The sequence below is a fragment of the Melospiza georgiana genome, chromosome 9, assembly GCF_028018845.1.
Source record: "Melospiza georgiana isolate bMelGeo1 chromosome 9, bMelGeo1.pri, whole genome shotgun sequence".
Taxonomy (NCBI): domain Eukaryota; kingdom Metazoa; phylum Chordata; class Aves; order Passeriformes; family Passerellidae; genus Melospiza; species Melospiza georgiana.
The window spans coordinates 31,657,386-31,684,544 of record NC_080438.1 but is presented as its reverse complement, the minus strand read 5'-3'; the positions used below and the strand labels follow the sequence as shown (position 1 = coordinate 31,684,544).

The following is a 27,159-nucleotide window of genomic DNA, read 5'->3' as shown; positions in this document are numbered from 1 at the left end:
CAGATGCAGCTTCTCCCTTCTGCTCTGCCCCTCTTCCCTCACAGCATGCAAACTGCCAACCTTGCTTGTACTCCTAGAAAAAATACAGCAGATTTCCTCCAGTTGCAGACAAATCTGGGTGTTGTGTTGTTGTGGTTTGCTGGAGCTTTATAGTTCCTTTTGTTCAGCCCCTTCCATGGGAATCTCGTGACTTCCTGGAGGTTGCAGACAGGGTCCAGCAGGGTCCTGGTGAGCCCCATCCCAGGCTTTCCTGCATATTTATTGTGGCATTTCTACTGGTGTAAATGGAACAGTACCTGAGATGTGAGCCCAGTGGAGCAGTGGTAACCACTGACTGGTACCAGGGGCAGTGCTGGGAGAGCTGTGACAGAGCTGTAACAGCTTCCTCCCAATCAACTTTTCAGCAAGTGAAACAGAACAAATGGAAAACGACCCTCTAAGCTTTACTTACTGAAATGTTCCCCATTTTTATTGCTTCAGCACTACTGAAGTAATGGCAGGTGTGCCACTGTCAGAGCCCACCATGCAGTCATAGCTCATGTCTGTCACACTGCTTGAGGCCTCTTTGCAGACCTGCTTCAGGGATCATGGCTGCAGAGAAACAACATCCTCAGTAACATCACAGAACCCTGCCATCAATGGGAAATACTGATTCCTGCTCAGCCAGGAAGGCAGCTCTGCCTTGGCCACACAGACAATATTGCAGATAACTTTTGTTACTTTGAAAAAAAGACCCCAGAAAATATCAGCGTGATTAACTCTGTAATTGCTTCTAGAGGAAGAGTTCAACTTCTGCTGCCCTGCCTCTCTTCTCTTTTTCAATGCCCCAGGGTCAGAGGTGGTGCTGCAGGGCAGGGGGTGGTCAGCTGAGGGAGCGCAAAAGCAGAATGCGGGACAGGGACATTTGTCATCAACACCAAAGCTGTTCAGCCCAGGGATGGCAGCGTGACACTCAGGGCTCCGCGGTGATGCCGGGCGGGGGCAGGCGGGCGCTCCCTCCCTCAGCTGCCGTCCTCCAAGCTGCTGCTGCAGGAGTGGAACCTCATGGTGCTCAAGGGGTCCGACACGTAGCCTGCAGAGCAGAGAGGGTCCCTGCAGCTGGCACGGAGCGCTCCCCAGCCCTGCCCCGCAGTGCCAGCACAGCAGCCTGGCCCGTGCCCTGGCAGCGCGGGGAGCGCTCTGCAGCAGCTCACCGTTCTTGTCCACGGCTGGGTACTGGAAGGTCCTTCTCATGTCATCCAGAGACAGGCCCTGAGAAGGGGGCTGCCCACTGCTGCAATTTAAACACGAGGCGTCAGTTTGTAAGACTGATGATGGCACATCTCCAGACCACGAGCACTTTTTTTCCAGAGTGGAAGGAAAGACCATGAGACATCAGCGTGGGGCCTGGCCACAGCAGTGCAGTAAACAAAAAGCAAGAATAAGTCATGAAGTGAGACCGTGGCCCCCAGGGCTTACTTACACACAGTTACCTTCTCAGAGTAACTGCCCTCAAATACTCCATTTGGGGCTTCACAACTGTCTCTGGATTGCCATCTTGGAAACAATTCCAGGCATCAATCCGGGGTCATTGACATGTATTTTATGTGTCACTGCCATAAGGTTCTTGCAAATACATTTCTCAGGCAAAGAAGATAGTGGAATTATCTTCCAGTCATGGACAAAACCCACTATCCTGCTAACATGTGGTTCATCGCTGATCCTAGAGATGGGAGTTGCTATGCTTGCCCTTGAAACCAGTTCTTAATGGTACAATAATGTAGATCCCATGTGTGTCCCTACCTTAAAAATATCAGGCATTCTTACTGTTCTGTAGTCATGAAATGAGTGATATCCAGCTTTTAGGATGTACCCTGATAGAACCAGTCCCAGCAATGCTGACTGCCACAAACCTCTGTCAGGCTCTTCCTTACATAGTTGTCTCCTGCCTCTGTAGCTGCTGCAAGGCTCTGGATTCTGTCTTTCTGTCTGTCCACCTGCCCCTTCCCTTCTCAGCAAGGACACTTTCACCTTCCCCCGCTGCTCTCCCAATGGAGCCTGCGCTCTGGGATGGACAAGCTGATGGCACAGGTCCAGTGCTCTCCCCTCCTGCCACGCCACCTCCCAGCAGCACAGCCTGCTTCTGTCCTTCAGTCATGTCAGGGGAACCTGAAGGGCGCGGTGGCTCATACCCACCCCTGTGCCCAGGCAGCCCGGGTGTTGGTTCCATACCCACCCCATGCCCAGGCAGCCCGGGTGTTGGTTCCGTACCCACCCCTGTGCCCAGGCAGCCCGTGTGTTGGTTCCGTACCCACCCCTGTGCCCAGGCAGGGTGTTCCATACCCACCCCATGCCCAGGCAGGGTGTTCCATACCCACCCCATGCCCAGGCAGGGTGTTCTGTACCCATCCCTGTGCCCAGGCAGGGTGTTCCATACCCACCCCATGCCCAGGCAGGGTGTTCCATACCCACCCCATGCCCAGGCAGGGTGTTCTGTACCCATCCCTGTGCCCAGGCAGGGTGTTCTGTACCCACCCCTGTGCCCAGGCAGGGTGTTCCATACCCACCCCATGCCCAGGCAGGGCGTTCCGTACCCACTCCTGTGCCCAGGCAGGGTGTTCCGTACCCACCCCTGTGCCCAGGCAGGGTGTTCCATACCCACCCCATGCCCAGGCAGGGCGTTCCGTACCCACTCCTGTGCCCAGGCAGGGTGTTCCGTACCCACCCCGTGAGCAGCCCGGGTGTTGGTTCCATACCCACCCCACGCCCAGGCAGCCCGAGTGTTGGTTCCGTACCCACCCCTGTGCCCAGGCAGGGTGTTCTGTACCCATCCCTGTGCCCAGGCAGGGTGTTCTGTACCCACCCCATGCCCAAGCAGGGTGTTCCATACCCACCCCATGCCCCGGCAGGGTGTTCTGTACCCACCCCATGCCCAGGCAGGGTGTTCCATACCCACCCCTGTGCCCAGGCGGCGCAGGCCCGCGCGTTCACGGCGTACTCCAGCTCGAAGCGGGTGCGCAGCGCGGCCACGTGGCTGCGGCCAGGGCCACCCCGGGCCACCAGGCAGTCCGAGGAGGACGAGGGAGACAGGGACCCGCTGCTGTTGCTGGAGGCTGGAGACATTAACTGGATTTAAAAAAAAAAAAATAAAAAAAATAAAGGTACCATTATGGCATATTTACAAGTCCTTCCTCATCTCTCTCATAAGTCACATCCCACTTTTCCCTGGACTTTTGCAGCCGCTCCAAAGCCACCGCTGTCCCCGGCTGCTGCCACTGTCCCTGTGCCCACGGGCACTCCCATCCGCTTGCACACACACAGACCTCCCCTGCTGGCAGCCAGGTCCTTACCTCAATATTGCACAGGCACTCCTCTAACTTTGTGACAACTTCTGAAAACTCTGGTCTCCCCTGTGAACACAGCAGGAAAACCAGAGCTGGGTTAAAAATGGAATGGGACAAATCTGATGGCATTAGATTGACACACAGGGAAGGGATGAGCCACAGTCCCCATCATTTCCCCCCTCTGAATTTCATGGCATAGCTGTCAGTCTGTTTGGGAATCTGATGAAATCTGCAAGTTCAGTGCTGAGCTACAACATGAAGACGTGTGTGCATATGAACTTTAACTGCAATTGATCTCTCTTTCTGTAACAATTAGATTTGAGCTAATGATGACTAGATCACAAAAAAACTATCAATAAATTATTGGCTCTGCTCTTTAGGTTGACTTTCTCTCTGGCCATGAACAGGACTTCAGACACAGCAACAGCAGAGATGAGCAGTGGATGAGTTCCTGGCCAGCCTGTCTGTGTGGCCATCCTCCTCCCTCCCTTGTCCATGAGAGTTGCACTTAATAAAACTAAATGTTTACTTCTTTACAGAGCTCAGCCCTAGGCCTTATGGCAAATTCTCTAGCTCTAATTAAAGCTCACAAATCCAATTAGCCAATGAAAAAGACTTCTCAGGAGATGCTGCTAATCTTCTAATCACCAGTTTGCCTTTGGAAACAGCTGCTGTCAAAAGATTCTGCGAAACAGATGTTCAACTACCTGATAAATAGAAACAGGGACATGGCACATGGGAACTAGTTTTCAGCTGGGATGAGCCTTGAATGAAATGAAAGATAAATAAAAGGATACATTTTCTAACTTGGAGGCATGTCATGGCCATCCAGCAAAACCCCCACTCCCTTTCTTTCCTTTAAACTGAGCAGACCTTTGGGGACCAGTGGGGGATTTTACTTGAGAACACTCGTTGAGCCCCAAAACTCACCATTTTTCCATAACAAATGGTAGCAAAACACTTTTAGTAAAGCAAAATAGAGCCTAATAAAGAACGGTAGCAAAAAACCCTTAATAAAGATAATTTTGGCAAGTTTTTGATCACATCTTGTGCAAAGTTCTGGCGATCCATGGGCTGATTGAACCATCAATAGTTTTATAGTTCTGTCCTGAAGCTCTAAAGATGAAGTGACATTGGAGTCACAAATGGGCAACAAACTGTACTGGGACTCTGAAAAGATGGTGTCTCCTTACAGGGGCTGACTGGCTGTGGGAATGGTGACAAGACACAGGGACTGTACCCATCTCAGTGCCCGCCTAAGTCAGCACTTTAATATGACATCTTATTAATGAATTTAAAATGAATGTGTGTTACATGCTGTCATTAACCACTGCTTACAAAAATCTGAGAGCGGCAAGGAATTTTCTACTCATTCTGTAACAGCTCAAGTCATAATCAGCATTACGTGATTAATTAAGTTTTGTTGAAAGGCTAAGTGTTAATTTACTTTCCTCCTCAATTCACCAACTCTCCTGTATTTCCTGACACACCCCATTACCTGCTTGGGGGCTTTCTGCAGTGACCCTTCCCACAGAAACTGTGATTTTGGGGGCATCAGCCAGAGCTAAGTGCCCATTTTCCCTCTGCTGGGGACACTCACCTCAGGACAGGCGTTCCAGCCCCTTATCAGCAAGGCAGAGATGGGCTTGGGGATGGAGTAGCCGATGGGGGGGCGGATATGGTGATAAGCCATGTCTGCTGCTGCTGCCGCTGCACGGGACAGCCAGAGACAACAACCATCAGCACCTGGGGTCACCCCAGGAACAGCCCTGCCCACCGCTGAGACACAGCCCTGCAGTCACACCAACCCCAGGAACACCCCTGCCCACCGCTGAGACAATCATCAGCACCTGGGGTCACCCCAGGAACAGCCCTGCCCACTGCTGAGACACAGCCCTGCAGTCACACCAACCCCAGGAACACCCCTGCCCACCACTGAGACACCCAGCAGGTGTGGAAACCTTCTGCTGAGCCGTCCAACCAACGAATAAAGGCTGGCTGGAGGTTAAAGGAGGCTTTTTCCATCGGACCAAGAGCAGACTGGGATGCCCATGCCATGGCCCCAGGCCCACCTCTGTCACAGGTCAGACAGCAGTGAGGGTCTCACTGACACAGGGGCTGAACCCTCCCTCCTTTCCCATGCTGGCTCTGACCTTGTCCTGCAGCACTCATGTCCCCTAACAGCTCTTGTCAGACACCCAGGGGGCAGAATCTCACGAGTGCAAAGGGCAGCCCTGGAAATGTTGCTCTGGTGTTGTACACTCCCCTTTACCCCTGGTTTGTGGAGGCTGTCCTGAGACACACCAAGGAGATGTACCAGAGAATGGCTCTGCAATCCCAATATTCATGTGAGAGACAGACACTCTGTAGTCAGTGTCTTGTTGCTAGTCCTAGACCTAGATAGGATAGTTCTGTGCTCTTCACCAAATGCCGTATCTCAGCACTTAATAGCACACTTCAGTATGGTATGGGTTAAAAATTACACAGTGCAGCTACTTCTCGACTTTAGCGAAATTTAAAACATTAATTCATTGAGCATGTTACCTGGTTTCAGGTGAGCAAAGGGAATTTCCCCCGTTAACAGCTCCCAGAGGCACAGAGCGTAGCTGAAGACATCGGCTTTGATGGTGTACCTTGTGCACTGGGTGAACACCTCAGGGGCCATCCAGCGCAGGTTCTGCACACCAGGAAACAGCAATCACACATTAGCAGTGTTTGCCTCCTCAAACAAGCACCTATTCCTGTATTTGTATGCTTGTTTTCCTTTGTTTCCATATTTCCTGCCTCCAACATTCCATAAAATAATTGGTAATCTGCCAGGAAAAGCTTTCACCTGGCTTGCAGGATCCAGTCAGTGTGTTACAGTGCATGATATGCACCTGCATTAGCTTGGGGCTGTCTCAGGTCCATAGAGCCATAGATGTTTCTTAAAACATCACAGTAGGGTGAGAATAAAAGCAGAACCTCAGGCTCAAGGTCCAGAGACCACATCACACGGTCTGAGAGATATATGCACACATGCCATTTAATGGGAATTAACCACTGCTCCAGCTGGCAGAAGTAAAAGCTGGCAATAGCTGCATTGGACTGGAGCCTGCTCTCATGGGGTCTTGCTGCTCCCTGCAGACCCCCAGTTCTGAGGCTGCTTCACAAGCAACTCATCTCTCTCTGGGGCGATGGGTTCAGGGTGGATTTTTAGAGTCCTTGTGCTCCCTACCCTCCACCACGCAGTGAGGGCCACTCCTGAGTGTTAACGAGCTGCTTGCCAAGGCCTGGGGCAGCACCACCATCCTCTGGCACTGCCCCCTCATTCCACGCCACCACCCACCCCGGCCCACGTTAACAGCTGGGATAATGTGAACATTCCTGGCCATGGAGTGACACACAGCACACATCTGGACGCAAACCCACGAAGAGAACAGCTGTCTTGTAAATCTGACTGTGAGCAGCAGGCTGCTGTGAAGAAAAGAACTGTGAAATAAGGGAACCAGTGCTGAGTAGCTGTTAGAAAAAGGAACCACCTGCCAACAGCATGTGAGTAGGGAAGAGTGGATTAAAAATAACTCTTTAGTAAGGAATTGGAGCAACAGAGCTCCAAAGATAGCCTTATAAAGCATTGTTTTCTGCAGCAGATGTTATATATTCCCTCATCTCTGTTATTGAAGACAGAGGAAAAAAATAAAATCAAGACAGAGAAACATTGAGAGAGATTTAATACTACACCTGTCCACCTATTCCAATAAAGGTATTTCCAACGTCTTCTTCTCCTAAACTGTGTTTGCCTGCCTATTTGATATTAATTATGTGGAACAAAGCAAGAAACAAACCCCAGGTTGTTTTGTCATGTTGTCTTCATCCAGGGATTGTAGAAATCGAGATTCTGAAACAGAGCAAGAAAAAGAATTACTCTCAGGCCAATACACTTACTATACAAAACTCCTACCTTAAGTGCAATTCCACAGGGATTTCCATGTGCCCCCTCAGAAAGCACATGTTTACTTTTAGAGAATTTGGGTTAATTTATAAGTGTTTCATAAAAACTCCTTACCTCCAAAATCAGCAACTACTGCATGACCATCCTCATACAGGAGAATATTGTGACTGGGGAAAAAAAAACATAGGTAATTGTTTGATAGCATCTTAAAGACGGTGAAAATGCTATAGTTTTTGGGTCCTAGCTAAACATTTGAGCTCAAATCACCTCCTCAGATAGCTAAATGTCTATAGGTATGCCTCATATTTACTGTTAGAAAGTACACATTACCCCAAGAGGGCAAGCCAACCTTTGACTGACTTGTATGCAACAAATCCAGAGAGACTTTTAGAAATCAGCAACAAAAACTCAGGGTTTCAAACAAAATGGAAACTTGGAGAAAGACCCACAAGCTGCTTTAGCTAGGTCACAGGTTTCCAGTACCTCTGGGGATGAAGATTTCCCTGCCCCAGTCAATACACCTTCATGGCACAGGGCTGTGGAAGGGCTGAGCAAATCACAACATAAGGAATGTGGACACAACAGTGCTCTCAGGATATTTATCAAATGCTGACTGAGCCAAGAAAATTCAGAAGAGTGAAAAGTGTATGAAAAACAGAAATGAAAAAGTTGGCAAGAGTTTACATGAGGAGGGAAAATGGAAGTAATATTGATGGTCTCAACAAAAAGCACAACTTGCTTATATTAGAGCTGCGGATACAAACAAGAACAGTCAAGTGAGGAACACAAATTTTACCAGATAACAGTCTTAGGACAGAAAAAAATTTAAGCTCTCTCAAGCAGCTCCCACAAATCACTGTCTTCAAGATTTTCACCTTCACCTAAATCCAACCCTTGGGATGATAAATTTAACCATAAAATTGTAACCATGACTCTCTTGATTTATCTTTGATCTGATTTTAGCTCTCACACGTACTTTCCATCAAAATATTGACATGATTTTAGTATGACACGTGGAATTGTTTTGAGACCCACACCATATGCCAAATGAAAATATGAATCAAACACAAGGCTGAACTAGAGAGACTCTTGAAGGCTGTGCCCCAAGGTAGGTGCAGGTACACAAGCCATACAAAGCTACAGACTTTGCTGTGGTCTTTGCTCAAATTTGGCCTCTGTCAGCAGGGACAAAAAATATCACCATGTCTCGATGTGAATAAACTGCACTGAGCCCTAGCTTCAACTTCAATCTATTCCAGGATTGTGTAGACCTGAATAAATCCAACTTGACAAGTCAAGACATAATGAAGACCTAGGCTGACAGTTTTTGTGGAGAAGCAGAGAAATAAACTGAAATTCCCTTTCTCCTCATGGCATGCATCAGCCTTTCATAGAACCACAGAATCTTTGAGACTGGAAAAGAAGTCTCCAAGATCCCCAAGATCACAGAGTCCAACCTGTGACCAATCCCCACCTTGCCCCAGCCCAGAGCACGGAGTGCCACGTCCAGCTGTTCCTTGGACATCTCCAGGGATGGGAAATACACTACTGCCCTGGGCAGCCTCTTCCAATGCCTGGCCACCCTGTCAGTAATGCAATTCTCCCTGATGCCCAACCTGAACCTCCCCTGGGCCAGGATCTGAGCAACAGTGCTGAAATGCTCATCTTGGTGCTGAGTGCATTGATGGGCATATCTGAGAGCAGGAAGCAGGCTCTGGGAGGGCTTTGTCAGTCTGCTACCTCCAGGAAGCACTACAGTTACTGATTTTTCTTTTTTAAAGTAAAAAATACACCCCACAGATATAAGGCTTGGAAGGTACATCTTAAAAATGCTGTTATTGCCTCAGTGGCACTTGAAAATTTGAAAACCTCAGATGACACAGGAAATTCTTAAGCTTGTGTTTTTGAGAAATACAGCAAGAAAAATCCAAGCTGAACTGAGCTGGCAGAAGACTGAGTTCAGCAGAATCAGAAATTAATTGTCTTCTGTTAAGGTCACACAGGGATTGCAGTGGTGAGAGCAGGCATTGTTCTCATCATGAAACCATGGAAGGAAGAAAACGAGATAAGAACGAGGAGTGTGCAATCATCCTGGCTTTGTGAAAGGACGTGGTGCTGGGTCTGCCAGGCACGGAGGCCTCTCTCTCCCATGGCAAGTGACAGGCTCAGCATGTCCCTTTCACAGGGATTCGGGCCATTAAAAGATCCTTCTGCCTTTAACATGCTGTGGGTGTAATGAAAAGCAATGGATATTTTAAGATTTCACAAGGGATATTTCAACAAAGAGGAGTCGCAGACTCCATCCTCATTACACCAGGCTGCCATCCTCTCTTTCATCTCCCTCACCAAGCAGCTCTCAGAAGTGTTCACAGATAGTTAGAGTCATCAAAAGCAGGTCAGTTGCTCAAAGGCTTCCTCCAGCCATGTTCAGCTGTTATGGCTTAAATTAAATGGATAATAAAATGGTCTCTTTTATTAAAGTGCTATAATCATCGTGGCTGCCATCCCTCACCATGGTGTAAGTGGAAATAAGTTGATGCATGCCACCGTTTCTGATGGCTGTCAGAACTGAAAAGCAAAATAAAACTCCCAATTATTCTTCAAATGGAAGGATAACCCCTTTTCCAGGGTAGAGACATGAAAGATTAATTTTCCTCTCTATTCTGTCAAGCCATATTGCAGGTTTATTTAATGCATTATATGCAGTGCATTAGATTTCAGAATTCACAAAGGTGGTTATGAGTTATGCGAAAATTTAAGGTAAAAAATATGAGGCTCCTGTGAAGCCACTGGCAAAACTTAACACAGAATTTCACTCTTAGTCTTTCTCTTAAGCTGTTGCAAAGATTTTCATCTGGTAATTGTGCCTGGGGGTTGGCTGGGACTCATGCTGCAAACATGACTCCTGCTCTTGCACTAAACTTTCAGAAGTTGAGTTCTCTCAGCAGCACACATGAATGGCACCAACAACCCCAGGGCACATTATCTTCTGACCCTTACAAATATGATCTATATGGCTGCTGTGGGGCTTTCTGGCTCTCTAGGAAGGTACTGGTTTGGGTTTTCTTTGGAGGAAATAATTATCTAAAATCCTGCAATGCAGAATTGTTCTCCTCAGAGCCACCAAGGCATGGGGCTGCACTGTGAGGTCTGAGCCTTGGCTCCCCTAGAGCAGTTCCACAGGCTGCAGAGTCAGCCATGGGGCTCTTGGCTCGTGCCACTGCCCCAGGAGCAAGGCTGTCCCTTGGAACAGCACAGGTTTGTGGCCTGGAAGCACTGGGCAGGGATGCAGGTATGTGAAGGAGGCTCAAAGCACAGTGCAGATGCCATTCCAGCCTGCCTAGAGCTCTGTCAGCCCTCGAGAGCAAAGGACCATGTTTTGGCTTTAGCAAAGGGTCATTTTCCTCCAATCCTGCAATCAGTGCAGCTCAGGTATTTCATCCCCTGTTGCTGCAACATGCACAGGACTGTTCCCATAGCTAGAACAGAAAGAACAGGCTTTTCCCTGCAGACACCGAGGCCTCAGTGCTCCCACTGGGACACCACCAAGGAGATGGAGGAGTGCCCAGTGCCATGCAAGATCCCAGCTCCCAGGGGCAGCAATCAGAGCTGCTTGCTGTTAGCTAGCTGTAACAAACGAGCTCAGCAAACCGAGAAACACACCAACTCAGTGACTGGGGGAAAATATTTACACAAAAGAGACAAAGCAAAGGGATGAAGAGGAAGTGATGAGGGAATGTGACCAAGTGCCCTTTGACAGACGGTGTTAGGCTGAAACTCAGCACTGGAAAACAGAGATTCAGGAAAACAAACAGATGCAGGAAAACACTGCCAGCTACTGCAGCCTTCCAGGACAACCACAGTTCAGCTATTGTGACTTGTACAGGTTTGTATAAAACCCCTGAGATTATTTTCAACTGAGTGCTAACGAGACACTGGGGTTGCAGGACACTGCACAGTGTCCCTGGGGCTTTGAGCCTTCACGTTGTCTAAATTTTTAGGTTAGAGACAGAAACTGACCTGTTCAGATCCCGATGTATGATGGGCTGTGTGAGATTGTGGAGGTATTCCATGCCTTTGGCCACATCTACAGCAATGATTAATTTAGACTGCAGATCAAGAATTCTGTATTTTGTAAAAAAATAAAAGATTACTTGAAGTTAATAGACAGTTGAAAATTATTCTGATCTGTAAATCGTGCAACATTTAAAACTGTTTTACATACAAAATAATGTTACATAATGTATGTAAAGTAAATCTATATACTGTAAAATAATGACAACAACAAGTTTGTGAAGACTTATCCGTTTACCTTGCACACCCAATAAACTGAACCAAAGCTCAACATTTTCTAGGGTGTTCTTTTCCCTGTTGTCCTATGCTGAAATGGATATTTACATGAGCTTGGATTCCCTGCTGTTCCAAATTCTGTAAGCAGGCCCGCTGGTGGATGAGGGCAATACCTCTTCTGCTCGTGGAGCAGGGAGAAGAGTGATCCCCCCGAGATGTACTGGGTGACAATGGCAAACTGGCTGGGGTCATCCAGGCAGGCTCCCACGAACTGGATGACACAGGGGTGGTTCAGCCGGCAGAGGATGGAAACCTCGCGGCAGAACATGTCCACATCAGACTTGGAGCAGTAGGTGTTGGCTCGGTAGCTTGGAGTGACATGAGAGGAAGCAGAAGGCAAAGGTATCATACAGTATGGGCTTTTGAAAGGCTTCAAACTAGGTGACTGACCAAGCAGGATGGAAAAGCATGACAAACTTACCGTTTGATTGCAACAATTTTATTTCTACATCGTCCCTTATAGACTTTTCCAAAAGACCCTAAAATAGTTTAAAATAAATAAGCTCAAATATGTTTGTTATGAACACGGAACATTTAAAGTGAATGCCTTTTCACTTCTGGTACCTGAGCCGATGATCTCATGGAACTCAATCTCAGAGAGCTGCAGGTGGAAGTGTGATGGCAAACCGGCACGGAGGAGGAGGACATCAGCCTTTTCTGCAAGAGAAACACCCATTCCGTTTGTAAAACATGGCCAGGGGGAGGACCAAGCGTAAAAGCACTGAAATTCAGAGCTCTTGCCCTGGGAAAGCTGATTTTTCCCTGTAAATTGACTGCCAATCCTGCTCCCTGTTACAGCAAAGCCCAGTGACAGACACATCCTTGCAATGCCACAGGCTGCCTTGGGCCCTGCTGGCTTTAGCACCTGCCAGCCATGAGCACTGCCCCACGTCCCCAAACTCTGCCTGAACCATGGGATGGTAGTGCAGAATTCCTTACATGGAGAATTCATCCCTTCTTTCTGTGCAGCCAGTGCCCATTGCTGCTGCTGGGGATGCTTTTCCAGAGCCAACTAGCTCTTGGTGACATGTGTAATCTAAACTGTGCAACTGAATTTTGTTGTCAAATGTCTTTCTCTTGTTGAAATTTTTAGTTTATTATTATAAAGTTTATCAGAATATTTCTAAACAGAGCATTTTGATGCTGCTATGTGAAGGATGCAAGGATTTGATGACATTCAGAGTGAACATTTAAAGTGGAAAATTGAAAGTACCACAAAAAAAAAAAAAGAGGAACTATATTAAAATATCTTAAAATATTTATCTGAATGTTTCAGCTGTATTTTTTTCAGAGCCACACAAATTATTTTTGGACAGAAATTTTCTTATAAGGATAATTCAGGCATTCTATGGTGTGATTTAAATGATACTTTGCATTCATGGAGAAATGGGTATTTCATTAGTGCTATTTCACATCACAGCCTTTCCTCAAAGAAATAAAAAGAAATATATATATATATTTTAAAAATTAATGAAAACAGGACAAATACAGGAATTGTCATTATACTGAGTAACAAAGCTAAGTATGTTCCTAAAATTACCCCAGGGAAATAGAACAATGTACCACAGAAAGTCCAGGAATAATGAATCCTGTGTAGGATGCTCAGGCTGACAAACACATTGGATCAAAGGACCACAAAAGTTCACGTTTTCCCAATCTGCCATTGCAAATACCTTTTGTCATGCTTTTAATCTTCCCTAGGGGGGATGGCACTGACACGTAGGAACCGTCTGAAATAAAGAACAGAGGGAAATTATGGAGTTCAACGACAACATAAGTGATGGTGCTGATAAATTAATGAGTCAATGATGCCAGAAAGAATTAAAAATAAAGGGTGAGAATTCAGATGAACACACCAACACATCTGATGGGAGCTGGCTTGGGCTGGGATACAGTTCATTTTCCTCACTATACCAAGCACAGCAGACTGGGGTGCTGGATGGCTGCAGCCTCGAAAGGAATCTGAGTATGGCCAGAAAGTGCTGAGTCTCATGACTGTGATTTTATTTGTGCTGGACAGGACTGACCCAAAGCTCTCTGACATTGGTGGAGCACTTCCAGAGATTTCAGCAGTCTTTGGGTCAGGCCCCTTGAATAAAATGATTGCTCAGCCCATACCTCCTCCAGGCTGGGAGTATTCATTGCAGGGGGATTCATCCTGAGGTCTCTTGTAATGCTTCAGGAGGGTCACAATTGCATCATGACCTAGGAGGGAAAGTGAAATACAAGGATTTGCTGGTAACTCAAAAGACTTTTTAAAAAAATATTAATTTATACAAAATCAAGGGATCAAAAAAAACCATAAAATGTGACTACAAAATATGCAAAGACATGGTGATGCTAATCTAAATTTACTGCGATTCTTCATTGTAGAAATATGGGAAATTTCTGGCAGTAAAAACAAGCACATTATTTTCTTGAGTCCACTTACTCTGAAAATGTAAGATATGGCAAAGGAAAACCCTACTGCAGGAATTCTGCAATGGAAACTGACAATATATAGTCTTCAGTGAACTCTTCTTGAGTTTGTGCTGGATTAAACTAATGTGTAGCAGAGATCTGAGATGACAATTGAAGAGCTGGTGTTTATAACCCTTTGAGCCAGTGCCTGGGGAGCAGGTGGTGGGAGCTCTGTCTGCAGACATTGGCAGGTTTTTTTCAGTGTTATCTCCTTCCCATGCTGCCCTCTCCTTCCTGCACAGCTTCTGTGGGTTTTGCAGCAGAAACTGGAGAATTGAAATACCTTTCTCATAAGCCCACATCAAACAGGTCTGCTCATCCTTTTCTCCACTGGACCTGCTGGGATCACAAGCTACAAGATTCATATCAGCTCCGTTATCCAGCAGGAACTGCACAAGGCGAATGTGGCCATGGTAGCAAGCACAGTGCAATCCTGCAACATCAGAGAAGCGTGGGGAGCACAGCTGTCAGAACACAGCAATGGGACTGCAGCAACAACTGTAAAGTGCAAATTGATCTCCTTGATAAATAAATATGTTGTCAAAAAATACCTGAGGCAAGAGGTGAAAATTAAACATTAAGGTTGCAAGAACTAATCTATTGCCTCTGCACAATGTGCCACCACTTTGCCACCTGCAAACCCCATTTAACGACTCTGTATACGAGAAAAAGCAAGAGGAAACAAAGGCAGCTCTGTGTAGCGGGGACAGGAAGGTGTGCAGCCCTTCAGACACTACATTCCAGAAGCCTATCTCTTTGCAGAATGATCTGTAACACTACTTAGAAGCCTTAATATGGGAGGAACAGTTTACACCAGGTTTTGTTACTCATATACACCCCAATGAGCCTGATACATCCTCATTGAAGTCTTATCACTTCTATGCCTCCAGTAAAAATATTTCAAGAAAGCTGTGCTCTGCCTGAAAGGTACTGGGGTGCTGGAAATCCTGGTGGTGCATGGCTTCCCAATATTGTGGGGCTGGTATATACCCTCACACCCAGTAAGTATGGAGATGTTACCTGTGTGCCCATCTCTCCCCTGATGATTGATGCTTACAACATTCTGGTCAAGAAGAAACTTGACAAGTTCTATGTTCTTTCCATAGGTGCAAGCGCTGCAGAAGTAAAGGGAGTGGTGAGTTCCATAGTCCATAAAAGAAGTACTTTGGGTAGGCAAAAAAGAATTGCAAAGAAATAAAAATGCAGTAATAAAGGATCATTAGAAATGTGCAAATGCATGATTAATCCACCAGAGCATATTCATTTTTATTGTTTCAGAAACATTCTAATTATTGTTGAATCACCTAATTTTGCATAGTTGTGCAAACAGTCTGTTCAGACTGGACAAGGAGAGGAACCACTGTCCAATCAGGTGTTGGTGAATCTGATTTTCACTGCCTTGTTGTGCCTCTTGCTTCATACCCTGTCATGTATCTCATGACACAAACTCACCCTCCCTGTGTAGCTCCCTGCTTGCTCTGTCTCTCACCTGGGTGTGGGGAGACATTGTAACTTTGGGTGTGGGGAGACATCTGTAACTTTGGGTGTTGTGAGACACCTGTAATTTTGGGTGTTGTGACACATTTGTAATTTTGGGTGTTGTGCTGCACGCGTGTGTAAGTGAAGCTCTACTGACATTGGCATTTGAACACCTCACCTGTGGAAAGCTGTTTCACTGAATATATTTTCTTTAGTGAGACTTTCTGTTCCTGAGAGCTGAATTATTTCCTTGACAACTTCAAACTTCCCATTGTAGCAGGCACTGAAGAGGAAGCCAGTACAGAGGAGTTAGCCAGAGCAGCCTTCCCAAGAGCCCCAAACCTGCCCAGCAGCTGCTCCAGGGCACTCACAGGTGTAGAGGTGTGTCTCCATAGATGTTCACCACGTGGGGCTGCACCTCGAAGCTGCTCTGCAGTAAGAACTTGACAATATCATGGTGCCCAAATCGAGAGCAGAAGTGCAGAGGCACATGATCTTCGTTGTCCTGAGCATTCACTGCCGGTTCACCAAGAGAAAGACCACAGAAAGGATTTTATCCTTAACACAGTGTATCTGGGGTGGTTTGGGATGTTTAGTAGAATTTTATGTGTTGTGTCTATGCATTTTGAAACCTCCTGGAACAATATTTGTGGGTGCATTTGTTCAAAATTGAAATTTCTGTGATCTTTTGGATATCAAACCCACATTGCTCTGTGCCACCTGCAGTGCACTGTCAAGGTGATTTTCTGAACTTGGGGCATGACTGCTTTCTTCCAGCTGCAAACTTATTGAGTCTTTTGACAAAGCTTTCCATGAAGGAATCATGAGTTATAAATGACCTTTAGAAACAGCAATTTTGAAGCAAAAGTAAGACAATAACAACATCAACAGAACAGGGAACGTCCAGGCAGCATAGAACTGCTGGCACGTACCAGTCGTAGCAAAACAGTCCAAGGGCAGTTGCATAGAGGGTCCCTGGGGGATCCTTGATCTGCAGATGGGAGTGCTGGAGCCTGCCAGCTGCCATGGAGCTCCCCATGCCAGGGAGCCTTCTGCCTGCTTATGGGATGGGCAATTGCTGCGGGTTTGGGCTCACATTGCGTTAAAAGAAACAGTTCAAATTTGTGACCCCAATTACTGGTCTGCACTGAACAGTGCCAAATTTATTCAGGTTCGTTCCCCAGTTCCTTTCATTCCTGGGCACTAAAGACTTTTCCTCTGCTGCTGCATTTACAGCAAGTTTCAAAGTGTGCTACTTTAAGAGCAAAAGGCTTCCAGCTTCCAGTCTCCCTTTTCTTTTTTTCTATGCAGAAGATTTTGAGTTTAAAGAAAAGGACCTGAAATGGTGCCCCAGATTCTTTCCTTTTGGAATAAACTCTCTAACAGAGGGCAAACCTCCCACTGCCTTGTCATGATGAGAGAACGTCTCTTTTTCCCCCCATTTATTGTAATTATTTCAGCCCAGTGCATACACATGGAGGCTGAAACACCCTGAGCTCACTTCTGAAAACAGCACGCACAGACCTGACTGTGCTGCTTCCCTCCATGCATTTTTATTGCAGGAGGAGGATGTGTGATTGCAGGCAGGACTCCCAGAGAACATGGTAAATTGATGTATTAACGAGCAGTACATTTCCAAGCAATGTACTGCTACGTCCCAAAAAACATTTCTCTTACTCTGAGGGTAAGACATTAATCTTTAAATAATTTGGAATTTGCTCAGTATTTCACAGAATCGTAGAATGGCCTGGGTTAGAAGGGACCCTGATCTTTCAGGTCCCTCCCTGTGGGCAGGGATGCCTCCCACTGCCCCAGGTGCTCCAGCCCCAGTGTCCAGCCTGGTGTGGACACCTCCAGGGATCCAGGGGCAGCCACAGCTGCTCTGGGCACCTGTGCCAGGGCTGCCCACCCTCACAAGGAGGGATTTGTCCCTGTGTTTAATCTAACCCTGCCCTCTGCCAGTGTGAAGCCATTCCCCTTGTCCTGGCACTCCAGGCCCTTGTAAACAGGCTCTGTGGAATTTTGACTTCCGTATGAATTATTTTAAATTACTTGCAGCATAATTTTGACTTTAAATCCTTCTCCTACACTGCGTTCACTAGTTCTCTGTGCATTTGCGTCACTTTGACTACAGATCCCCACCACATGGCCACATGTTCCCTACCTGAATCAATGTCTAAATAATGAGCCACCTCTGTATATTAATCTTAAGTTTGTTTTTTGCCCCTGTTTTTTACCTCTAACTTATTACTGAAAATAGAGTAAACGTGAGATGACAAACCAGCATGCTTAACCAAGGAATGCTTTCCAACTGCTGTTTTCTTGTTTCAGTTGTCCAAAGATGATACACAGACACACATACAAAGAGTATGTGTTAGGAAGCTAGGACTCCGTCTAGAAAAGACAGTGTTACAGAGGATTTTTAAATATGTTTTCTTACCATCTGCTTTGCTTCCCTCTTCCATCAAAAGCTTTGTGATGTTGAGAAAGCCTTTGGCAGCAGCCAGGTGGAGAGGTCTGTCCCCAACTTCACCACTCGCATTCACATCGGCTCCAAACTTCAGTAAGAGGTGGGTTACCTAAATAATTAATTAGGGTTGATTAAAATATCACATGAAATAAAACCTTGAGGAAACCAGATACAACAGTGCATTGGGTGATACAATACATAGGCATCTCTGTAAAGTTAAAACAGGGAGAAGAGATTCAATAGGAAACTCATTTTCAAGTTACATGTCTATAAAAATATTAAAGTTCTCAAAAGCAAGCACACATTAATTGTGAGAAACATTCCCTGTGGTGAATGGACACAGCCCAAGCAGCACAAGAGAGGAGCAGACTCAGAGTGCCCGGGGCAGGGCTGAGGCCCGGTACCTGCTCGTGGCCGTAGTAGGCGGCGATGTGCAGCGGCGTGAAGAACACGGCGTCCTGCACGTTCACGTAGGCGCCGTGCTGCAGCAGCATGTCCACGGCCTGCAAGAAAACAGCAGCACTGCCCAGCACCAGCACTGCGGGGTGTGCCACGGGCCCACCGCAATGCTCCGTGCATGCACTGCGTGTGCTCAGCTGGAGAAACAGGACTGTGAGACCTCACGCCTCCCATTTAAAACATGTCAAACAGCCCCAAACAAACGGGTTAGAAAGGTGCAGAGCATGTAAAAGTGATTCGCTTACAGTACTTGAACTGAACACTGAATGTCACTGATGCTTTATAAATGAGCCTGAAAATCGGCGTGCCACTAAAAAAACTGATTTATTAAGTAAGAGACGCAGAAATGGCTGTCTGGCTGTCTCAAACAACCTTTAATTTTCTTCTAGCCATTATGAACAAAGAGCTGTAAACATACCAGAGTTTTTAGAAGTGAAAAAGTCATACAAAATGAAAGATCCTTTTAAATTTAAATGTGTGAAGGTAAATCCTCAAACATGGAAAGATTTCTTTGTATTTTAGAACATAAGAGCTCTTTGGCTTCAATAAATAACCCTAAGTGCTTTCTTTCAAATTTTTTTTTTTTTTTGGTCCTTCAGGAGGCCCATGTTTTTTTGAAAGCTATGAACTCTCAGGAAATGCCTTGCTGCATAGCTGCCAAAATAGAAGGCTGAATGAAACCACTTTGGGTTCTACATTGAAGCCTGAGGGGGTTTTCCTGAAGCACAAGGCAGTCCTTGGGCACACAGAGGGCTTGGGCTGGGGATTGCTTCAGAAATTCTGCATACCAGTTTGATGAGTGCAAAGATTTGAATGTCATGATGATGACGGACACAGAACCATGAGTCAGGACAGGGTAAAGAGCTGGGGCTGAGGGGCTACCAAGGATGGGGCAGGGGCCATCCTGCACTGTGCTGCTCACACCAGTGCCTGCCCATGGACAGCCAGTGCCAGGTGTCACCGTGCACCTCTGTCACCTGCTCGCTCAGCTGAGACCCCCAAATCACATAAAACATGCAACAACAAGGACAGTCAGTCCAGCCCATGCAACTCTCGAGGGCTCTGAGAACACAAACTCTTCCCAGGCAACATCAGTGTACAGGGATTGCTTCTTTACACAGTTACAATTATTCTTTTTTCATAGGAAGGCCTGAAGATATTTTCTGCACAAAGTGTGTGCCCTGACAAATGTAAATGTATCCATTTCCCATTATTTTTAACCATTTTTCCATGGCATCAGCTATGATTTCCCCCAGAGGCAGCACTGCAGGGCCAGGTGTGATTATTGCCAAGTGTGGGGTTCTGCATCCTCCCTGGAATGCCCTCAGTGCTGCATCACTCTCGTTGTGATCCCCTCGCCCCCTTCACATACAGTCAGAATTTCCCTTGCCAAATGTCACATATGTTTTGCTGCTGGTTTCAAAAAAGCATTTGACTACATAACAAAAATCTGAAGAGAGATCCCCTGAGATCTTTCTGCTGGCTGTTCTATCAGCTCAGCAACAGGCACTCAGGGGATGGGTGGGAATATGCTCAGCTGCTAAATAAAGAACACACTCCATTATTGAGCTAACACAGCTGATTCTCTCCACTGTGTTTCCTGTGTCTGGCCAATTTTCAGTATCTTGGTGAGCCAGAGGTGGGAACACACAGCCAGCCAGCCAGGGATTTAATGGTTTGGTGGCTTTCAAATGCTTAGTCTACTAAGACATTTTCCAGCAAACTACCATGAAAAAAACCTGAAGTTGTAGCTGTTGTCTCTGAAAAGAGATGTTTGGGCCCGTAGCTTTTACATTAATATAACTGAAATGTCTTTGGATTAGCCTGATTTTAATTTAGCCATGAAGTGTGAGGCTGTAACACATTCAGGGATGTGAATAACTCCAATTAATAACTCCTTATTCTCCTCAAACTCTTTGGGAGCTGGAATTCAAAATTTAGATTCATCTAGAAGCTTTCAAGGTGGATCTTCAAGGTGAAAAAACTGTGTTGAGTGATGTGGATCCATCCCTGATGATGAACATAAAACTAGATGGGTTTTGACACATTTTCCAGGCTGTAGCAATGGCACCCGTGCCTGCTGCTTTGTGATCCCCTGATAAATAGAATTCTGTGCGCTGTACTAAGCAAACTCCACTCAAGTGTAAATGATGAGAGGGGTACAGAGACAGGCTTGATAGTCTCCCAGACAAGATATCTTTCTCGGAGAGAAGAAAGGAGTCTTAGAAAGCACTGAAAGCTGTCATAGGCATCACAAGCAGGAGGCTATGCTGGAGGGATAGAAATACTTCAGAAACTAAGTAGGAAAAAAACCAAAGATTTTTATCCTCAGGAGACTGACGGTGAGTGAAGGTGAAGCTTGTAACCCAGGGGACGTTCCCAAGCTGCAGAGAAAGCAGCTGGGTGGGCTGGTCTAACGCAGCCGCAGCATCCCAGAGGGGTTCACACCAGCACAGCCTGGAGAACAAGGGGAACTAATGCTTCCCTCTCCTTGCACAACCAAATGTTATTTCAAAACAATACTTAAACAACTTGCACAATAGTCTTACTTTGCAATTTTTCTTGAAATTCTCTTACAAAAGGTTTATTCAGAACTTTTTTGATCACTCAAGTTAATGATCCTCACTTCAAAGACAATTAATTAAGCTGCTCTGAAGGTTGGAAGGAGCCAACAAAAACCCCATGAGACAGACATAAGGATTTTGTCTTTTGGAAAAGGACAAGAGGTAAAAACTCACCCTTATAACGTGGTTTGAAAAAATTATTCCATGTTTCCATGAATATTAATGAAATTGTGGACAAAACAAGCTACTTTATCTGGCAGAGGAACTTCTAAGCCGACTCAAAAACTCACAGCTATGTAAAGAAGGAAAGCAAGAACTCGGACCACGAATCCTTGGTTCCCTGAGCAGCAGATGAACCAAATGAGTTTATATATATATACATATAGAGTCCCACTCAATTTATGGAGATGCTTCAGATACAGAGCTGATCATTCCAAAGGAAGAAATAAGAAACTTTTCAATACTACTAACAGTTTATTTCTTATTGAGTTAATATTGTTGGGTTGTGAGCACCCTAAACTTGCCCATAACCTCAGCAGGAGCTCAGGACAAGGGAGCAACAGCAGGTCTGCCTTTGACATTTAGGGCAGAAGGCCCAGATGTTTTAGAAATTGCTTGAAACCCCAGAGTGCTCAGAGGAGATCTGATTTGTACTGTCCACAAAGGAGACAGTAAATACCTGTGAATGGGACCATCCCAGAGTCAGGGCTCAGGTTAACAGCTCCACCATCATTCTGCACTGAACTATCACAATCAAAGAATCATCAAGATTGGAAAAGACCTCCAAGACCTATCAAGTCCAACCTTTGACCTGCGTCCTTTTGTGCATGTTTGCTCAGTGTAAAAACACATGCACAGATACGATATTCCCAAAACGCAGAAAAAATTAAACAAAATCCAGCTGCACTTAAGCAGTTCTGAATTCTGTTTTGAAAGACAGCAAACCAGAACGACCTGCCAAGGCCAGCACTCACCTGAGTCCCGCAGAGCCCAGGGACACGTACCTTGTGGTGGCCGGCGATGGCGGCGACGTGCAGCGCTGTCAGCGCCCCGTACCCGACCTGCTGGATGTCAGCCCCGCCGTGCAGCAGCGCCGTCAGCAGCTCTGCGTTGTCCTGCAGGCCAGGATGAACCCACATCATTCCTGGGACAGGCTCTGCAGCGAGCAGCCCAGCCCTGGCTGTGATGGAGAGGGAGCAGCCGCAGCGCAGGGGCTGAGTGCGGGCAGCTCTGCCCAGCGCCAGGCCTCTCTCTTCTCTATACTGAGGCCTGGCTGTTAAAAAACTCTCTGTCCTGATTTTATGGTGGCACTGGACAACTCCTCTGTCTCCAGCTGCACTGGATGTTGCACTGGAGTTGCACGAATGACGCTGCAAAAGCACACGCTGATTTCTGTGCATGGGCTCATTAAAGGGCATTTCTCTATGCACCACAGATGTGAAACTTACATTTTCACCAGAAATAATGACTAGAGAGCTCATCTGGACAGTTCAGACAAATCAGTTGCTCAGTTCTGATTTCCCGTCATCAATTCCATTTAAAATAATTTACCTTATAAGCTGCCAAGTGCAGAGCTGTAAATCCATTTCTCGTTAGTCTGGACGGGCGCAGCCCTTTTAGCATGAGGGTTCTGATGTGGGATTTGTTGCCTTTAGAGAGAAAAGTGGAGAAAAGACAGTTACAGGAAAGAACATGCAGATGAGGCAAGAAGCTCCTGTGTGAGTTTGAAAGCAGAGAAATAGATATCTTGACTGCTGACCTGAGGCAAGTAATAAAATATATATTTTGAAACTTTAGAATGATGAGATTGATGGAAATACCTCATTGGCTGGGACAACTGCGGGTCTGGCCATATACCAGCTCACTGTTCACACTTTAATGAGGGTTTGGTAAGGGTAGCTGAGCTTCTAGAGAAGCCAACTCCTCCTTTAGCATGCAGAGCAGGCTGCAGAGAGCTCCATGAGCCAGAAGGTGCTTCTGGAACCTCTGGTTCCCCTGTCACTGAGCTCCTTTGCCATCTCAGAACTGGAGCACTGCTCTCCCTACACAGGACATCCTCACAAGGACAGTCATTTTGGGCAGTGCTAATGTGGCTCCATTAATGTGGTCCAGGCCAGGAGCTTTGCTCTGACCTTTCTGACACACTGTGAATAAATACATAAATTCAATAAATTCATCTGCCTTTTGAGCATTTGTGACAATAGCTAAGGACAATGTCAGATCTAGCAGCTCTACCCTTCTCTGAGTGTTCACAGAACTAACGGTAAGTGTGTGTTTTCCTAAACTTCCTCTCAGCTACCCCATCTGCACTGAGGTTCCCATATATTGATGCCATCTTTGGATAGGATCTTGCACTTAAAAATGACAAGTAAAGATCCACTCATTTTTCAGTAGTGCAGGATCAGGTTGTTCCTCATGGTGAACATCTAACTAAGATTGATAAAATCATTTATGCATGTCAGTACTTTGCAGAGCTGAAACCTCAGAGTAAAAGTCTCTGCCTCTCTCAGCCAATATCTGCTGAAAATTGTATAACAAGAGCAAAGCAAGTACATGAACTAATGACTTTTTTGTGGATAACAGAGCAGCTGTGTGGATCCAAGTGGAAAATCCCACCATTAGTATGTTTGTATGAGCATCCCAGAACACATCTTGCCCTCCTCCCTCGTGTATTCTGATGTGCTATCTGGAAAAGCCCTATCCGCTGATGCTTCTCAGTAGAGCATTTCAGTAATTCTTCTTTTAATCAGTGTGAAATGAAATACAGATATTTTCATTACGGTAGAAAAGTTGGTGGTGTAAGTACCACAAAGTGCCGCTACAACAAGGTTCCTGTCCTGCAGCCCGAGCCAGGACAGAAATGTGGAGCCAGAAATGCTCTGCGATGGGTTTGGATTGATCAATCAGAAGCAATTTAGGATGAGCTGAACACCTGCAGTGGATCATGCTGCATCATGCACAGAGCCTTGGTCAGACAGAAGGATCAGCCCTTGTGGGGCTCCACTGAAGCCTCGGGCAGGGCAGCTCAGAGCCCTGCTGGGAGCTGCTGCTCCCGCTGAGGCTTTCCCTGAGGGCCAGGCCTCTGCCAGCCATGGCAGACCCGCGCTGGGGCAGGGTGCCGTGCCCCACACCTACCCCACATGCGCTGCTGAGGCTTTCCCTGAGAGCCCAGGCCTCTGCCAGCCATGGCAGACCCGCGCTGGGGCAGGGTGCCGTGCCCCACACCTATCCCACACATGCAGCTGAGGCTGTCCCTGAGGGCCCAGGCCTCTGCCAGCCAGAACGGACCCACGCTGGGGCAGGGTGCTGTGCCCCACACCTACCCCACACATGCAGCTGAGGCTTTCCCTGAGGGCCCAGCCATGGCAGACCCGCGCTGGGGCAGGGTGCCGTGCCCCACACGTACCCCACACATGCAGCTGAGGCTTTCCCTGAGAGCCCAGGCCTCTGCCAGCCATGGCAGACCTGCGCTGGGGCACGGTGCTGTGCCCCACACCTACCCCACACATGCAGCTGAGGCTTTCCCTGAGGGCCCAGCCATGGCAGACCCGCGCTGGGGCAGGGTGCTGCCCCCCACACCTACCCCACACATGCAGCTGAGGCTTTCCCTGAGGGCCCAGCCATGGCAGACCCGCGCTGCGGCAGGGTGCCGTGCCCCACACGTACCCCCACAGACGCAGCACAGGTGCAGCAGCGAGAGCCCGCTCTCCGTGCGGTAATTCAGGTTCACTTTGCAGAAGGCTTCATCAGAGCTGAAAAAGGGATTTCACAGATGAGTATTTCTTTCATCTTTCAGCACAGCCTCTTGCATGCGGGAAACATTTAAAAGAGAAATCTCAATGCAATTTTTTCTGAGATGCGAGGTTGAATTTATACCCAGGGTACAGTCTGTAAATCTAGAAATACTTTATTACTATCATGTTGAGTGGTCCAGATTTATTGCTTTCTGAGAAATCTGGCTATGCAATCACAATATATACATTCTAAATTTATCTAAATTAGGGGAAATCAGAAGAAAGACTCTTTAAAAATATAAACAATCCATATAATCTACACGTCTATATTAATGTAATAATAAGTATGATGTATTTTAAAAATATGTGTATTGATTTTAAAATGGTGAGTAGGACATGCATATAGCAGGGGCCATCTTGCTAAATGAAACGAATAACCAGGAAAAGCCTATCAAAAAGTGGGTTTATACTCCACAGATGAAATGACAGGGGCAGTGATCACTGTGCTTGCTTACAGGTTGTGAAATGAGACAGTACTTGGACATTTTAGCTTTTGTCATTGAGCCTTGTGGGTTTCCTTCAGCACAGACCAATTTGTTAGTGATCCATCAGACACTCTAAGTAATTATATTTGTTGAAAACAAAATACACCTACAGTTAATATTGCTTTGGAGAATCTCAATTTTGGCCTGCCCATAGAAGTTTCCATCCAGTATCAGCATACCCACGACCCTGAGTTTGCAGAACACTCGGATTTGTGTAACAATAAACCCACCCTGAGGGAGGAGCAACCATTACAGATATTTAACAAGGTTACAATAAAAAAGAAGTTTCAATACTTTTCTCAGCTCCTTTCCAGTCTGTGAGCTGGGAGCTGGCTGCACTGGAGCTTTGCAGGTAACGAACAGGTCTGTGTTACTCAGCTGGGTGAGCCTGAGTGTGAGCATGTGCTGTCATGAGAAAACCAGTCCCATCCTAACTTTGAATCCACTGCTTTTGTGTTTGCTCACAGTGGTACACTTCAGCAATATTCCCGTCTGCAGAAACACACCAGCAAAACTGAAAAGTACACAGCAAAATCAGACATTGTACTAGAGCTAACTATTTTACAAAAGTATATAAGTGTGTGTTGTAAAATATTGGCATTAATAATCAGCAGCCACTAATTTTGGTACTCTGCTGTGGGGCTCTAGCCAGCACTGTGATGACATATTCCCAAAAATAGACATAAGGAACATGCATTCCACACAGGAGAAACTCTGTCCATATAAAACACCTGAAACTGGAAACACTGTTTGATAACAAATAGTCATTTTAAATAAATCAATAAACAGATTCACAGAATATTTTACCTGAAAACATGCTTTAACTCTGCCAGCTCCTTTTCCTTGATTTGCAGGTCGTCCTCCAAGCGCTCCGTGACTGTGGCATAGGATTCACTGACTTTCTTCTTCCATTCATCTACAACAAAAACTCCAGACTGATAAAACACTTCAAAGCAAAGAAATAACAATGTCGCAGTAACCAAAACACTGGATTTTTAAACGTCCAATTGTACAGTTTCACATATATTTCTAATAAAGTTTAAAATATTACAGCTATTAAACTGTTCCTACTGCAGCCAATATAGAACCATATACAAGGATTTCAGATACAGTGCATATGTATTTTAATATTAAATAATATTCAAGAGAAAACTTAAAGTTCAGGTTGCATTTGTTAGCTCTTTTTTCCTCAACAGACACACAGCAGAAAAAGGTTAGAGACTTAAAGGTTTTTCTCATGAAATATGAGTTAAATCAACATAGTATACAAATTATTATGATCTTATATTATTGCCCCAAATAAATTTAGTTTAGTAGTTTTTTTGGCTTTTTTGTCTTCTTTCACAGCCTGTATCTGGGTTAAGTCAAGAACAATACCTGAGCCTTGAACTCAAGAGTAAACCAGGAATGAGTTATCTCCTGAAATACCATTTGCTCCTTTCTGATGGATGGATGGCACACTGCCTGTAAAAAAGTGACATTAGTTACCCGTGCAAGTCTGGGTTGGTCTAGATTTATAATTTCCCATTTGTCCAATTTATCTTCTTTGTTTCAGCAAAGTTCTTGCAGTAATATGATTCCCTGTTCAGGGGCAGTGACAGTCCTGCTGAAAAATACTTGTGATAGTCTCTGGCTAAAAATAAACGTTGTGCCAAGAGGAATGTCATGCAACAATAGCATGGAGCGAAACAGCCTGTGCTGTCCACTGGGCTAAAGTCATACAAACACCCACTGAGCTTGCTTAAAATCCCCAGTTCATTCCCACACAAACACTTGCCTTCAACTGCGGAGCACTTACAACTAGTTGGAAGTGGTAATTTGGCAGCTTGCTGCTGATTTTG

General features: G+C 46.0%; 1 protein-coding gene across 1 annotated transcript; it reads right to left on the bottom strand.

The window, feature by feature from the left end:
• Positions 1 to 919: 919 nt before the first annotated feature.
• Positions 920 to 26,846, bottom strand: TNNI3K (TNNI3 interacting kinase). Its single transcript, XM_058030640.1, has 25 exons — positions 26,807 to 26,846; positions 26,126 to 26,234; positions 24,706 to 24,791; positions 22,591 to 22,688; positions 22,044 to 22,154; positions 18,421 to 18,519; positions 17,987 to 18,125; positions 15,918 to 16,062; positions 15,725 to 15,829; positions 15,088 to 15,182; positions 14,351 to 14,500; positions 13,726 to 13,812; positions 13,281 to 13,337; positions 12,172 to 12,264; positions 12,029 to 12,086; positions 11,721 to 11,915; positions 11,278 to 11,382; positions 7,372 to 7,424; positions 7,151 to 7,203; positions 5,868 to 6,000; positions 4,924 to 5,033; positions 3,330 to 3,389; positions 2,936 to 3,105; positions 1,194 to 1,273; positions 920 to 1,072 (listed from the first exon to the last, which is right to left on the bottom strand). The coding sequence occupies exons 1-25, from the start codon at positions 26,844 to 26,846 to the stop codon at positions 1,002 to 1,004; spliced, it is 2,502 nt and encodes an 833-aa protein (XP_057886623.1). The 3' UTR covers positions 920 to 1,001.
• Positions 26,847 to 27,159: the final 313 nt, after the last annotated feature.